Source organism: Rhinoderma darwinii, chromosome 3 (assembly GCF_050947455.1).
Source record: "Rhinoderma darwinii isolate aRhiDar2 chromosome 3, aRhiDar2.hap1, whole genome shotgun sequence".
Taxonomy (NCBI): Eukaryota; Metazoa; Chordata; class Amphibia; order Anura; family Rhinodermatidae; genus Rhinoderma; species Rhinoderma darwinii.
In genome coordinates this window covers 384,008,753-384,025,639 of record NC_134689.1, presented here as the reverse complement: position 1 = coordinate 384,025,639, position 16,887 = coordinate 384,008,753, and the positions used below count along the sequence as shown (strand labels likewise).

The 16,887-nt window shown below is 44.4% G+C and overlaps 1 protein-coding gene across 1 annotated transcript in view; it reads right to left on the bottom strand.

Moving 5' to 3' along the window:
- Positions 1-16,887, bottom strand: part of PPP3CC (protein phosphatase 3 catalytic subunit gamma) — a 56,478-nt gene that overhangs the window by 17,741 nt on the left and 21,850 nt on the right. Inside the window, exons 2-9 of the mRNA XM_075858874.1 lie at positions 16,630-16,827; positions 13,954-14,078; positions 11,120-11,231; positions 6,458-6,603; positions 5,323-5,462; positions 5,140-5,217; positions 3,990-4,084; positions 1,928-2,053 (exon numbers count right to left, since the gene is read on the bottom strand). Of these exons, the coding sequence (XP_075714989.1) occupies positions 1,928-2,053; positions 3,990-4,084; positions 5,140-5,217; positions 5,323-5,462; positions 6,458-6,603; positions 11,120-11,231; positions 13,954-14,078; positions 16,630-16,827 (1,020 nt within the window). The remainder of the gene's footprint in view (positions 1-1,927; positions 2,054-3,989; positions 4,085-5,139; positions 5,218-5,322; positions 5,463-6,457; positions 6,604-11,119; positions 11,232-13,953; positions 14,079-16,629; positions 16,828-16,887) is intronic.

Here is a 16,887-nt window from a genome sequence, read left to right as displayed (position 1 = left end):
GTTAGTGGTGACCATCTCTGGAAATCACAGGGAAAGGACTAGGTGGAGAATTCTCTGTTCCACATATATGTCCCCTAGTGGCTTTGAGAGGTACTGCAGGGTGGGCACCGCTGACATCACCACAATATTACATTGCCAGAACAAAGAGTGTTTCTACAAAGCTTCACGGAGGCCCCTCTTCAGGTGGTTCCGTGGTTGCAAAGCGGACTTCTTAAATCCATTCACCAACATCCCACTATCAGCCCCACACTGCGATGTTGTTCTCTTCATAAGGTCCGATCAAGCCTTCTGCCCATCTGCTCTCCAATGTTTCCGATTCTGGGGAATCCTGCTTTCCCTTCAGGGTTGACAGATTCGGTCTTCCGGGCTTGGGTCACGTCTGGTATATTTAGGGCAGCGCACTTCCTTAAGAACGCGGAGTGGCTCTCCCTTTCGGAGCTGTCGCATCTGCCGGAACTCCAGCCTCTGGGCTATTGGCGCATATTTCAGCTCCGCCATTTTTTCTCTTCATTATCGTCTCCGGCTTTATTTCAAGAGTCTAGATCCCCGTTGGAAGAAATGTGTGTTGGCTCCGAACCAGCTCGTCACACACTGTCCACGATCTACCATCTCCTTCTAAACCCGCCGGACCTCCCCCTGCCAGGATACATCGCGGAGTGGGAAGCGGATTTGGGCATCAGCTTTACCGCAAGTCAATGTACCCGCATCCTTACTTTGGCTCATAAAACCTCGATCAGCTCGCGTTACCAAGAAGCCAGTTTTAAACTGCTCTCGCGATGGTACAGGACCCCGGTTCGTTTACATCGTATTTTCCCGACAGTTTCACCTCTCTGTTGGAGATGCGGGCGGGATGATGGTACCCTCCTCTACACCTTTTGGTCTTGCCCGTTACTCCTGGGAAGGAGTGAAGAGAGTGATCTCCGAGGTAACAGATACCAGTTCTCGTTTGGACGCGGCCTTCTTCCTCCTCCATCATTGTGACATTCCAACAAATATCTACAAAAGCTCGCTGCTTCACTTTTTAGTGATGGCCGCTAGACATTGCATTCCATTAAGATGGAAAAACGTCTCCCCACCTACTCTGTCCCTCTGGGTTTCGATGGTCAACGACCTAATGCACATGGAGGATCTGACCTCAAGCGTTCATGATACTAATGCTAGGTTTTGCCTCACGTGGTCCCCTTGGATAGTGTTCCAGGACACTGACACCTATAAAGACATTCTGGGTGGGTTGGAAGTCGGTTGATAACCCGCAATGGATCTTCTTGGGTGTTGCAGGATCTCCTCGGTGGGGAGTGTTGCCCCTTCCTCCTCCCCTTATCCTTCTCATTTATCTTTCTTTATCTCGCTTAGTCTCTCTTGCTCCTTTCTCTCAGAGGGGAATGTCAATCAGATCAAGGGGGAGATGTCACATGTGGTTATACCTCCCTTGAGGTTTTCAGTATGTGGTTAAACACTTTGTATCCTCATTATTGGTTATGTGCTTCATTTTCCTTTCTGTATTTGCTGTATTCTTGTTTTTTATTATGTAAAAATATGGTTGTCGGCCATGAAAATAAAGAATTTAAAAAAAAAAAAAAAAAAAAAAGAGTGTTTCTAGCATTTCGATCCGTGCATTCGTTTTCTATAGAGTTAATCTGGTTTCTAATTCATGTCCTGATGGCAGTTTAATACCCGATCAGACCTCAACCTTGTACATTATCCTCATCTCTGGTCCTGACCACGCCATGTCTTATAGATGCAATGTACAATTTAAAAACCTCTGGTAAAGACGTCCCTAACTTCTCTCCCTCTGTATAAAAAGATCCCAGAAAACGGGCCCTTGCCTTTCATTTCTTTTTGGATCTCCCTCTACATGACAATACTTCCAGTAAGACGACAGGCATTACTGGCCATCTGTATATTGTGCGAGAGTATTCAGTTTTACCTTTCTCCCCTACAAAGGGCAGCGACCATGTGAACACATCCATGAAGTTTGGCAGCCAGTAAGGATGTGGAGAGCAATTAAACTGACGGATATTCATGACATTGTTTTCATACTTGAGCACTGCGGCTGTAAGGAGACAAGAAGAAGCAATTTCACATATACTGCAGACGCTTTTAGCACTAGACTCCCACACACAAGTGGCGGTAGTAACTGCTCCGAACAGAGATCCATGGTGGTGACAAGCTTCACACAGATACAGAATATTTTATTATCCTTTACTTATAGATCACATAGTGTACTACGGAGATGCTTTAAGTTCTATTAATCCCCATACCAGTAAAGCCTAATATTAACTCCTTATGTGGCTTATTTTTTATCACAAATGGCGTGCACATACGATGGCTGTGGCTGCAGACACATTGGAGGTGCTACAATGTGGTATAAACATGATGCCGTTGATAAATGACCACAAAATGCACACGTACAGCACATTTCTCTATCATAGACACACATACTGACAACACAATGCTCAACAGCATACATCCGTAGATCCATACGCAGCGCAATTCTCTCCAGTGCTCCCACACAGAGATAAACCTCATACAAACACATCGTAGCAGACAAGTCCCTAGAAACTCAAAAGGTCAGAATCTCCATCCAGTGTGAAGAAGCTCTGGATGGAGATTTCGATTTCCGGACATCTCTGACCAGATTCATGTGTTTTACTGAGCACTGCGCTTTGTTCTGAGAGTCGGTGGGAGTTCCCATTTATATACCCTACACTTCCTTACCTTCATACATGTCACTACAGCACTTCAGAAGAATGATGGGGTATTCTCATCACACAAAGGGATGACATAGATTGGACATGCCATCACTTTGCGATTTGTGGTGGTTCTACTGCCGGGGCCCCCACCGATCCTGGGATTGAATGGGCCGCAGCGCTGCTCTAGCACTGCAGCCGCTTCACTAATTTACCCTGCACTGTGGCGCTCCCGGCCACTTGCTGTGCAGGGAACGGCAACACAGCTCCATTCAAGTGAATGGAGCCTTGCTGCAGCCCCCACCACAGCAGTGTCCGGGATCGCCACTGTGCAAGGAATACCTGAAAAGGGGACGCAACTCTAAAGGAGTGCAATGGCAGCCTTCATTCTCAGGATCGGTGGGGGTCCCAGTGGTCGGACACCCATCGATCACAAAGTGATGGCATATCCTAGCGATATGCTATCACTTTGTGTGATGAGAATATTTACTTAAAGAGGATCTGTCACAAGTTTATTAATGCGCTATCTCCTAACTAATCTAATAGGCGCTATGATGCGGATAACTACAGTGAGATTTATTTTTAAAAAAACGTTTATTTGCAAAGTTTTGTTCATTTTTCCAAATATGCTGATGTGACTAATAGCCAAATAGGAGGGGACTCTTTCTTTTCACTCTGGGCGGTGTAAGGTTTTCTGTATTGATGCCGGCCAATCAGCATACAGCTTCGCCCTCTTCCCTGCCCAGCAACACAGCGTGATCATATAGTATACAGCTTCCATTCCCAACTGTTTTCAACTGGTGATATCTCCCGTTGTGTCACAGCTAGAACTGCGATCCTGGTGTCATATAAAAGTTTAGAATATCATCTTTCATATGACAGCAGAACCGCCGGAGAAATGGCTGTTTTAAGTGATCCCCCTCCCCTCCAGCCTCAGTCTCTCACACTGTGTGAAGCAGCTTCATGCTGATTGGACAGCGTCAGAGGCTGTGAGGAGGCTCCACCTCAGGAGAAATCGCTTCTATTAACACCTGCTTGTCTAGTATAGCCTCATTTGCATATTTAGAAAAAAGCTCATAACTTTTAAAATAATAAACTTTTTGGGACACAATTTTCACTGGCATTATCAGTGTGACAGCGCCTATTAGATGAGCTAGGAGATTGGGCATTACTAAACTAGTGACAGATCCTATTTAAGGTGCAATTCACCTTTATGAAGCATTAAAGACTTAACAACCATGTCGTAACTGTGCAAGAATACTGGGCAGTAAACAACTATCACACGAGCGATCATCTGACCTTTGTTGTTGTAGACATCAAGGTAATTTGGAGCAGAAAAAATGGTGATGAGCGAAGGAAAACCAGTTGTCTGACTCTTCCGATACATTCGGTAACTGCGGGCAGAAAAACATATATTGAAAACTGTCAACTTTAGGCTATGTTCACATCTGCGTCAGGGCTCCGTCTTGTATGAGCTTTCCGTCGGAACGGAGCCCTGACTGACACAAACTGAAACCGTAGGTTTCCGTTTCCATCACCATTGATTTCAATGGTGGCGGATCCGGTGCCAATGGTTGTCTCCGTTGTGCAAGGGTTCCATCGTTTTGACCGGATGAATACCGTAGTCGACTATGGTATTCATCCAGTCAAAACAACAGAACCCTTGCACAACGGAGACAAACTGAAACCATTGGCACCAGATCCGTTACCATTGAAATTAATGGTGATGGAAACGGAAACCTACGGTTTCAGTTTGTGTCAGTCAGGGCTCCGTTTCGACGGAAAACTCATACAAGACGGATAGGTGATAACATACTGACTGGTGGGACCCCCACCGATCACGAGAACAGGGGGTCCCGTTCCTCCTAATAAATGGAGCGGCAGGTTGAGCTTGCGCACTGCCGCGCCATTCACGGTCTATGGAACTGCCAGGGATAGCCGAGTACAGCGCTCGGTGATCTCTGGCAGTGCCATTGGGAATGAATGGAGCAGCAGTGCACATGCTCGACCTGCCGCCAAGCGAGTATGTGCAGTACCAGACACAGCCCATGGGCAGAAGTGGCACTGTTTCTGAGAGAAATAAAGCAGACACTTTTCAGAATGTCAGACAATCCTTTAAAATCCCATATTTTCCAACAGATGAGCACATTATCTACCCCTCCTTGTAGCCAATAATTCAATAATTGTGCTAACAATCGGCCGTGTAGAGGGCCAGTGACAACCATTTCTGTCGATCAGAAGCGCTTGTCATAACTCACTGGAGATTTACAATATGTTCTTAATCTCCCAGAGATCCAAAATGATCCTTCTTATAGAGGACTGACATCCTGCTGAGCTGTTGGCACAGCATGGCTTCAGGGGTCTTGATGGCACCTCAGTGTTGGTGACCCTGTGTCAGACGCTTTAGACATTTTTATTTAGGATGACAACAGTAAAAGTGGAGTATTACCCAGCATCCTGTGCTTCATGGGCTCGAATCACTGACAGGAGGTTGTTGCTCTGCAGGAATTCACAAACAGCAGGGTAGCTGAAATACAGAAGTTACTAATAAGGCAGAAAAGATGTGCGTTCTGGAGCGATAAAAAAAGGCCACGTAGAATTCAGTAAATACAATGGACGCCGGTCCAGTTACCTGTAGAAATAGGAGCACCCACGCACTGTGTTGTGGGTGAAATGTTCCAAAGTCTTCTCATTGCCGTAATCCTCCGCCGGGTCAGACCACAGCAAGTCGCACATAGGGCCGAAGGCCGGGGGTTCCTTGAATCTGTCTAACTGATAAGGCAGAGAGAACAAGGAGGACATGAAAGGAGGGAACAACCAAGGGTCCCATGACCCTGTATATGCGTAGAAAGCGGGGGATACTAGGGAAGAGTTACACCACGGAGGGCTCGAAGAAGCTGGCCCAATGATATGGTGCAAAGTAAAAGAGCAGAACCGATATTAACGCTCTTAATATGGGACAGATCCAAAAGGAGGAAACTGCAGGGGACCAGGCACCTGATTATTAGAAAGTGGGGCACCTAGTGACAGGGAGGCTCCTGTAACCACAATATAACTACATCTATTCCAGTGCAGTAATGTATCAAAAGTGACCTCTAAAAACACCTTTATGTCCCTCATATACGCCTATGGCCGAGTTACACCATTTTTCCAGGGGTTGCCTAATGATGGAATATTTTTGGTAAACAGAAATCTTGTCAGCAGACTATAGGTTGCTGTTTATGGCAGTCTGTAGCCTGTGAAATTACACTAACAGAACTTAATCGTAGTATCTCCAGCTTAATCATTGTAATAAAAAGTTCTCCAATATTTTTTTACAGATATCTGCTTTTTGTCAGCACTTCAAATCTTCATTATATACAGAGACTGAAAGCCTTCCCGACCTAGTCCTTCTCACAAGCTGATGCGGAAACATAGGCAATCTTCTATGAGCTCAACACAGCAGAAGCACAAATCTGTCCTGTGTCGTGTAGCCAGGCTGATAGCGGTTCCCTATGCTGACACATTGTAACAAACCCTCAGCTGTGTGTGCAGGACTAGCTCAGGAGGTGCAAAACTGCTGCAAGTAATGACAATGTCTGCACTGCGCTGGGGAAAAAGTTGGAGCTATATAAGTATGGGGACATTGTAAAAATCTGCTACGAACAGGCCATAATTCTACAGGTGATGTATGCCAATACGATGGAATACTTAATCCGATCCTATTTAGAACTCGTTCTGAACTCTTTGAATATCACCACATTACAGAACAGAGGGGTGGGATTCACCTTTCTGATGTCGTCCAGGCAAGAGATTTCAGGGGAGAGACCCCCGTGCACACATAGGAACTGCTGGTTCAGCAGAGCTGCTAGTGGGAGGCAGTCGAAGGCATCCATACAGGAGTCATACACTCGCTCCGAATACTTAATTTTACCTGTCGGGACAAGACCATTATTAGGACGTGCGGACATATTGACACCCTAAACTACATGCAATAAATACACAATGGGGGATGTATAAAGAAAACAAGACCAGGGAACTTGCCCATAACAGATTCCAAAGATAATTACACAAATGTACATTAGAAAATGTGGTTACCATGGACTATTCATTTTCCTACATGACCCCAGTTTTTATAGTTTTGTTTTTTTTAATATCGTCAAAAAAATGCATTGTACTTGAGCAGGAGTGACTGTAAAGATATCATGTTTCCTATAACAAAATCATGCAAATGTGTAACCAGATGCATTCATACTGCTCGTCCAAGTAAAAACCGCATCTGCTCACACCTTACCATTATAGGCTATGTACACCTTTGAAATGGCTATAGATTATATATATAATGTCTATCGATGCGTTTGGTGCAGCTTTCGAATTCGTTTTTATTAAAAATTATTCTTACTTTTTGAGAAACAGCTGCTTTGTATCCTATATCCAGAGCAGCTGTATTTTGCGCTGAGACCTTAATCCGTCAGGTCAGCGGGACTGACGGGTTCAGTGTCAGCGAGTCCTGCGTGTCTCTGAGGATCGAGCTGTTATCGATCAGATCTAAGTTCATTACTTAGAAGTAATCGATTACAGGTGCAGAGACACGCAGGACTCGCTGACACTGAACCCGTCAGTCCCGCTGACCTGACGGATTAAGGTCTCAGCGCAATATACAAAGCAGCTGTATCTCAAAAAGTAAAATTATTTTTAATAAAAAGTATTTTGAAAGTTGCACCAAACACACTGATTTATTTAAAAAAAAAAATATAGGATTTCAAAAGCTGTACATAGCCTGAGTATTTTCAGTAAAAAATAAATAAATACCATGTTAATAGAAGTCTATGAGTCGTCTTCAAGTAGTAAAATTCTTCCATATATCTGCTTCCTTGCAAACAGAGTGACAGCCAATAAGGCCTCCATTACAACTCCGAGCTTTCCTAAGGTACTGAACTGCCATTCCTTACTACTGCGTATTGCTGCACAGCTAGACACATTTGCCATTATAAGATCTGAGAAAACTGGGTTACACCCTTCTAGGGGAGCTGTATTAGTGGGGTGTTTGCTTGTTCGCCGGTTTTCCAAGATTCAGATATAGAAGGTGGAAAATAAATGATCTTGACAAAAAAGGCGGATTCCATCAGTTATATTTACCATTTTATTTCAGTGTGAAAGGCTTTGAAACCCCTTAAGGACCGAGCCTATTTTAGCCTTAAAGGGATTCTCCGCTTTGGACCATCACTACTTGTTAGAAGGGACCCTTGACAATAAGCAGATCACAAACCGTCCCGCTGCTGTAATGTGTGAGGAAATGTGGCAGTAAATGTTACATTTCCCTACTGAGCCACCACAGGGGAAATTAAAGAGGCTCTGTCACCAGATTTTGCAGCCCCATCTGCTATTGCAGCAGATCGGCGCTGCAATGGAGATTACAGTAACGTTTTTATTTTTAAAAAACGAGCATTTTGGCCAAGTTATGACCATTTTTGTATTTATGCAAATGAGGCTTGCAAAAGTCCAAGTGGGCGTGTATTATGTGCGTACATCGGGGCGTTTTTACTACTTTTACTAGCTGGGCGTTCTGACGAGAAGTATCATCCACTTCTCTTCACAACGCCCAGCTTCTGGCAGTGCAGACACAGCCGTGTTCTCGAGAGATCACGCTGTGACGTCACTCACTTCCTGCCCCAGGTCCTGCATCGTGTCGGACGAGCGAGGACACATCGGCACCAGAGGCTACAGTTGATTCTGCAGCAGCATCAGCGTTTGCAGGTAAGTCGATGTAGCTACTTACCTGCAAACGCTGATGCTGCTGCAGAATCATCTGTAGCCTCTGGTGCCGATGTGGCCGACACGATGCAGGACCTGGGGCAGGAAGTGAGTGACGTCACAGCGTGATCTCTCGAGAACACGCTGTGTGTCTGTCACTGCCAGAAGCTGGGCGTTGTGAAGAGAAGTGGATGATACTTCTCATCAGAACGCCCAGCTAGTAAAAGTAGTAAAAACGCCCCGATGTACGCACATAATACACGCCCACTTGGACTTTTACTTTAAACACACCTACTTGGACTTTTGCAAGCCTCATTTGCATAAATACAAAAATGGTCATAACTTGGCCAAAAATGCTCGTTTTTTTAAAATAAAAACGTTACTGTAATCTACATTGCAGCGCCGATCTGCTGCAATAGCAGATAGGGGTTGCAAAATCTGGTGACAGAGCCTCTTTAAGTATTACACAATGCCCATTCATATGAATGGGTTGTCTGTATAATGCAGAACAGGTCTCTTTGTAGCTGCTCTCCACTCAGTCCAGGAGATGAGGATCCTAAACAGAAGACTCCGCTCCATTAACACAGAATTCCCTAATCGGGTGTATGGAAATTTATTTTTATAAACTGGAAATCCCCTTTAAGGACTCCTCCCATTTTTGCCTCCTCATTCTGCCAGTCAAAATATATTTTATTTTTAGTGCTACCTAGGTATTTGAGGCCTTGTTTTTGCGGGGGGAGTCTTTTTTTTTTTTTTTAAGGCAGCATTTTACGGTAAATATATGGTAGTATTTAAACTTATAAATGCTTAGTATGGGGGAATGTATAAAAAAAGCAAAGTTAACAGAGGACATAAACTTTATTGAACAGGTCAACACTAGTATAGTATACAACAAAATATATGCTGTATGTTTCTGAGACTGAAAAAAATGTAATATTTTTTTTTAAATAGCCTTTATGTATTTTTTGCGTTGCGATATTTTTTCTTAAATCGATTATTTTATTTAAAAATTATGAACTTTTTTTGGGGACCCATTAGGAAAATGTTATTTTTTTTTTCCAAATCTAGTCCGTTAATGCAGGAGCGTGGCTGCCAATCACAGCCATACTGCAGTTCCGGATCACAAGGGCACAGCTGTTGTGCCCGTGCGATCTGCAATGACATACATGCATGCCATTAAAGAGAAAACCCACTATGACAGACTTGGTAATATAACATTAGTGTGATACCCTACTGGATTTATACTAGCAGAACAATTACACCCACTAAACAACCCCCAAAGTCCGAAACAGGGGGCTGAAAAGAAACCACTTCCTGGTTCTGGGGAGTTACAGGACGTCACCGGCTCTGGATCATGTGATGCCGCCTGTGAGTCCGGTTTCCGAGGCGTCATGGAGTGTTTGTCACATGATCCTTTTCAGAGCAGCCGACAAGCTGATTCACAGAATCAATAAGTGATTTTATTCATCCCCCTGTTTGGCATTATGGGCGTCTATTTAGTGAATATAATTACTAGTATAACCAAACAGATTGGATTGATGGCACAGGGGGCAGAAGTATGGAGCAGGATTAAGTGCACAACATGCATGCAGGTAGAGGAGTTCACGCGTACGCAGAATACAATTTTAGGTATAACACAGAGCAGATTTTATTAATGGCGTCTAATTCAGTCTGCAGTCAGAGGTATTAAGGGATATACATAACTAAGTAGCTGGACACATGGTGCAGAGAAGCAGATGGGCACATTCATAGCATAGAAAGCAGCAAGTGAGACACCAGAATCCGGGGAGGATTGGGTACTGTGGCATGGTGTTTGTGCCAAGACCCAAAAAAGAGTGCAGGTGTAACTAGCAAGATGCAGAAACCGAGTACATTACAAAGGTACAGTGGCCACTCAGTAGTAGAAGAGCATGTGTAAAAGAGGAATAGGAAAATGAGAGAGTAGAACATTATACAGGAGACAGCGCTACGATGACAGGCAAAAACAGTGTTAAATAGAAGTAGAGCATTGGTTTGCAACATGTGGCTGTGAAAGCCACCAATTGCAGCTTGCGGATGTAGCTGCCAGACACAACAGTACTGGGAGGCGTGGAGGACAATACACGGAATGTGACACTGCGGGAAATATATTAAGCCTGGCATGTCAAACGGCAGTCTTAAAACTAATTTACCTCGGCGGAAAATGCGGCAAATATAGTAAGAGCTTCACACCCCTTATTATATTTGGCGCATCTTGGGCGGTCCGTGTGACAGAAATGCAAATTTATGCCTTCTATGAGCACATGTAGATTTGCAGCATAATTTACACCAGTTTCTGGTGTAAATTATGCTAAATCTGCCCGCCCCTTAAGCTAAACTCCACCCCTTTTCAAGCCACTTTAGGAAAGTGGCGAGAAAAGTAAAAAATTATTCCGCTGCGGTTTTGATGTCAGTAGAGAAACAAATGTATCGGCTACGTGAAAGTCTATTCCAGGTGTCAGGAGATTTTTATCCCCATCAGTGTGTACTGTTCCCTATATGGCATCGCAACATTTCGACATGTACCACAAGTCCAAGCACTTTGCTTGAAATATTATTTTGCCATTTTCTACTGTTTTTAGAAGATGAAAAGTTGCAGGTTATGATCGCAGGTTATCGGCCACACTTCGGGATGGATACTGCACACAAAAAATCAACAGGTAACAAACATCACTCACATTCTTGCTTGAAGGTGAAATACTCTGTCAAGTGTCGGCACTCGTGGTTCCCTCGCAACAAGAACAGGGTTTTGGGGTGGATGATTTTCAGGCTCCAGAGGTAGAGGACACACTAGAAGAGATGGAGAATGACAGAGGAATGAGATACAATTAGGGTATGTGCACACACACTAATTACGTCCGTAATTGACGGACGTATTTCGGCCGCAAGTACCGGACCGAACACAGTGCAGGGAGCCGGGCTCCTAGCATCATAGTTATGTACGATGCTAGGAGTCCCTGCCTCGCTGCAGGACAACTGTCCCGTACTGTAATCATGTTTTCAGTACGGGACAGTTGTCCTGCAGCGAGGCAGGGACTCCTAGCATCGTACATAAGTATGATGCTAGGAGCCCGGCTCCCTGCACTGTCTTCGGTCCGGTACTTGCGGCCGAAATACGTCCGTCAATTACGGACGTAATTAGTGTGTGTGCACATACCCTTACAGCGTATAGAACACAATAGTAATAAAAGACTTTGTGATGCATATTCTTTAGATTGTAAGATAAGAGGTTTCTCTGATCTCCGCTGTTAGAGCGGGGCTGTGGCTGTGTAATACACCCATTGTCCTGCTCCTGACAACAAGTATGCACGCGCGGTCAGCATGATGTGGCCGGCGCTGCACTAATGAGCGGCGGCGGCACTGAAGACAGAACATGGGGGTGTTTTGCAGTGCCCCCGCCATGTTCTCGGTCTTCAGTGCCGGCAATCATTAGTACAGTGCTGGTCGAATCACCTCATGCTGATCACGTGCGCACTCTTGTCAGGAGCGGGACAATGACTGTATTACACAGCCGCAGCCCCACTGTGACTACATTCATGTGTTACAATACTAAGCTGTGCGGCCGAACAGCTTAGTATCGAAATACATGAATTAAAGTGTAACTAAACGTTCGACAAACTGCTGACATGTCATAGTGACAGGTCAGAAGTTTTGATTTGTGGGAGTCCGAGCACTGAGACCCACACCAATCGCTAAAACGAAGCGGCAGAAGCGCTCGTGTAAGCGCTCAGCCGCTTAGTTCCTGTTCGGCCTTTTCCAAAAATCAATGTATCGGAGTACTGGCTCAGTAGAAAGTCTATGAGCCCATACTCCGATACATCGGCTTTGCAGAAAAAGCCGAACAGAAACAAAGTGGCTGAGCGCTCACACGAGGGCTTCTGACGCTTCACTTCAGCGATTGGTGGGGGTCTCAGTGCTCGGACTCCCACCAATTAAATCTTATGACATGTCAGAAGTTTGTCGAACATTTAGTTACAGTTTGACGGTATTGAACATTTTTACAGCATCTAAATAGTATCGATACATGGTACAACCGTACAGTGTATGGTAGAAGCGCTATATATGTCATAAAGCAATTAAGAGTGTGTGCTGCAGAGACACTGAACCAGCAGGGGGCTACAAGTAAGTAGATGAGGTTATGCAGCCTGAAACAAAAACAGGAAACTGATATCATTCTGCACGCATCATTGGATGTGACAAAGGAAGAAAAGATGATGTATCTCGTGATCAGTACAAGATAAGTAAAGCGAAGTATCTGAACAATGTGTGCATTTAAAGTGCCGCTGCCTCATAACTTTATGACTAGATGCCTATAAGTGCCCGCTGCACAGTCTCCCTCCCCCCCCCCCCCCCCCAATACCAGAGCTTGGAAATGGCATTTGCTTCATACTGGTAAAACTGCTACAAGCAGTACCTACTAAACTACCCCTAAAAGACGCTCAGGGACCACCTGATGTAGTCATTCAGTGCAGACCCGTCCCTTGCTTTCCATGCCCTCACGCTTCCTACTTCATAGCCCATTGTGGGAGATCAGTGTAATCGAGGCATCAGTGCCCTTGTCACAAAGATCCTGTCCTAGTGACACATACGTTCCCGGAATACATATGTACATAGACCGATGTGATAAAAAAAAAGCATTGCACAAAATAAACAGTCTACATGTTATTTGCCAATTCTGAGCGATGTCACACCTGTATTATTGTACGAGGACATCAAACTACATATACCTCAGGTCTATATATCCCTTTCTGCACCCTGTCCCTGGTTAGGATCAACTCCTTGCAGTATGTCACATATACGCCCTCCATACAAATACCTACAGTATTTGCATTGGCCTAACCTCATGTATAAAGCACCAAGTCCATTGTGTTCTATCAGGACACTGCGTTTTTTTGGCCTCCGTTTGACATATACACCATGAAAGGCTCCCGACATATACGTTAAACGGAGGCTGTGACAAATGCCTAATAGTGGTGTCCGTCACCAATAGACTATTATGGGATCCGTTAAACGGATAAGTCATGAATTATGATGACCTTTTCATGACGTATCCATTAAATGGATACCATAATGGTCTTTGAGTGACTTGATGCCCCTCTTAGGTATCCGTCATTTATAGGCTATTATGGCATCCGTTTAATAGATACGTCATGAGAAGCTATTGTAAAGCTCATAACGTATACGTTAAACATATGCCTGTAACGTATGTCATACAGTCCCATATACGTCATCAGTGTCTAAAAAAAAAATAATTATAATAATAATATATATATCTATCTATCGTGTGGTATACGTTTTTTTCTGGATGCCTCTGGATAGAATATTGTAGTATACTACGCTAATTTATACAACATAAAAACGGTATACCAGACGTATACTGCCCGACAGAGGCCACAAGGACGCTCTTTTGGCCTCTGTCGGTATGGGAGCGGAGAGCCTAGGGGTACGTTTGATGTCCTCATAGACCTGCAACTGTGTACGATCACAACGGTTTCCTCCATACTGGACCAACCTCTATACTGAAGTATCCCCGATCCACGTAGTCCCCTAAGAAAAGGTATCGGGTGGTGTGAGGGGAACCTCCAACCTCAAACAACTTCATGAGGTCAAAAAACTGTCCATGAATATCTCCGCACACTGCAAAACAAGAGGGAGAGAGGGAGGGAAAAGTAAACACTACGGGCTTGAGAGCAATGAGACGTGCGCAGAAAACTGCTGAAAACCATCAGACTGGAAGGAGGAGAGAAGTGTGTGCAGGGGGGACGGCGAAGAACATGCAAAAAATACAATCCGGGTAAAATGGGTTGTGTTGCCCATAGCAACTAGTAAGAGCCTGGCATCGCTCCAGCGCAGTTCTCCTTTTGATCAGCTTTTCTGTACGTCCTCGCTGTGTTTTGCAATGCATATGAGCAGATTTCACCACAGCGGCTACAGAGATATGTGCTAATGTTCGGAAGAATATTATCATCTTACCCATCAAAGCCAGCGGAAACAGAACATCATGCCTTTTTGATAAAAAAATAAATAAAATAAATGAAGTTGATATGGAATAGAGGGGCACAAACTTCTCCTGTCCCGGCCTGTGTGACCTCGCTTTCAGGGGCAAACTTATAGCCAGGCACTTGTGTTCTGGCACCTAGGGTAGCAGGGTTGGGGAGAGGGTGGGTGGCAATGTCTCCTGGATAACATTTTTGTTTCTTACATTTATTATATCACCAGCAGCACTGAGAAAACCAGCAGCTGCTCTGGGGGAGGGGGAGCAGCAAACAGGAATAAGTCCCGATGCAGGAAAGATAAGCGGCGTTGGAGCTGCAGCATGCAATAGTGTCCGTCAGTCAGCAGCAGTAGTGACATTTGTTGTATGACATGACCCGAGCGAGCACTACATCAAACCAAGATTCAGATATATTAAGGGTATTGCCAGCTCCAAATGCATAATAGATGGGGACATAAATATGTGTGGGCGACGTGAGAGCGGCACCAGTCTCAGTGCCTAGGGCAGAACAGACTGGAAATAGAGCCCAAGGGTCTTGAAGTAAAGCATCATGGCGCTGAAGCTGACAAATATGATTCGCATCATGAAAAAAAATAAGAGCTTTATTCACACATTGCAGACTTGGGCAGTATTGTACAAAAACAGGCCTGGATTCTACACACCGGGAAATACATTATATTGGGAAGATTGACACTTCTCTTCTTTGAATCCACTCCTTATTTTGGCTAAAAATTAAAAAAAAAAAACGGACAAATTTGCAATGTGTGAATGAGGCATAACTAGGGCTGGGCGATATGGCCTTAAGATAAAATCTCAAATGTTTTTAAGCTAATGGACTCTTATTTTTTTGAGAAACGAAACTACAAAAAGAAGGAGACCAATATATTTGATAGCAGGCATCTCTTCCTCTTCTAAGGGCAGCATGTAAGTTAAAGAAGCACTCCAGCAATTTTTTTTTTTCTGCACATACCATGCTAACACACCAGCAATATTTTAGCAGTGTCATTCATTTCTTCCCAGCTCAGTGGCATCCATGTATTTTGATCCTTTTCATTATGGGCAGCTGTGTCATGTGATCTCAGCCTGACCACCAGAATAGACCATGCTCTCATGTGTAGACAGGAGGTAATTTCTCCTGTGTGACTGACTTTCTGTGAACTACAGGATTACATCATCACCAATCAAATCCCTCCTGTCTTCTCTTAGACCCCAAACAGGAGGCAGGTGAGACAGGCTGAAGCTGCATCACATAGGAATACACAGACTCTGCAGTGGGAGTACAGCAGTGCTATGTCACTAATCTATGACTTTCTGCACTTAGACGAAACTCTGCCCCTCTGCAAAGCCAGAAGCATCATGGGAAATGTAGTCTCCATTAGGGGAACCATATCAGAGGGCAAGAAGGAACCAAGATGGCAGACAACCCACAAATGACACATCAACTAGAACAGGTATACCCAAGGCACACACAGGAACCTCTACATTATACTTTAATAATAGTCTATGATGCATGATATAGGGGGAAAAAAATAAAACTAAAAAGATTGCTGGAGAGCTTCTTTAAATCTCACGATTATGTAGTAAAATAGAATCTTGAGTGGAGCCAATGGAGAGTAATCAAATTAATTTGATTAGTTGCCCAACCCTGGGCCCAACGCCTTATCTATACACAGCCACTGACTGATAGAACTGTTCTCAGCATTAAGCAGGGCTGAAGTTTTTACGGTGGCCATACCTTTTGATTAGCTGCCGGCTAAGACAGATATTCCTCCCTTCCCTGGCCGAGCGTTTATGTGTTCTCAATAGGGAGAGGGGAATAAGCAGCTTTCAGATACCTCTGGTGGCGGCTTATCTCCTGTGAGAACATAAGATTGGGCATGTTGAAATTCAACATGCCTGATCCCCCCACATCTTCTGTCGGAGGAGATTCGGGACACCCCCATATACATTAGATAGTAGGCCGGACTCACCGAAATTGCCGGGATTTGCTGACATGCATTTAATGTGTATGGGCACCTTTTATTTATCTGAGAACTCACGATAAGACGTGACGCTGCACTACTCTTACCGAGCTCAGGTGGACACATATGGTTTTGTTTTTTAAAATAGACAATATCTACATGGAAAGAACACTTTAGGACCATTGGACTGGTTTGGAGGTATTTTTTTTCCTAAAAACAATGGCTAACTTGCCTGTGATTGGAGCTTCCACCTCTAGCATGGTTTTCTCATGTCGCAAAATGGCAGCTCCTTCACGGATGATACGTAGAGCCACTTCCTCCTCCAGTCTCCCCTCCTTGGCCAAGTGGTTCTTCAGAGTCTCCAGTTGTGGACGGCCCTCCACAAATACCTCATTCACAGTTAGCCGCCGTGTTGGAGGGAAAGGGACGGCTGCAAGGCAGAAAGTGTGGTAATGAGGGAAGAGTGAAGAAAATGCCTACAGCGGGTCAC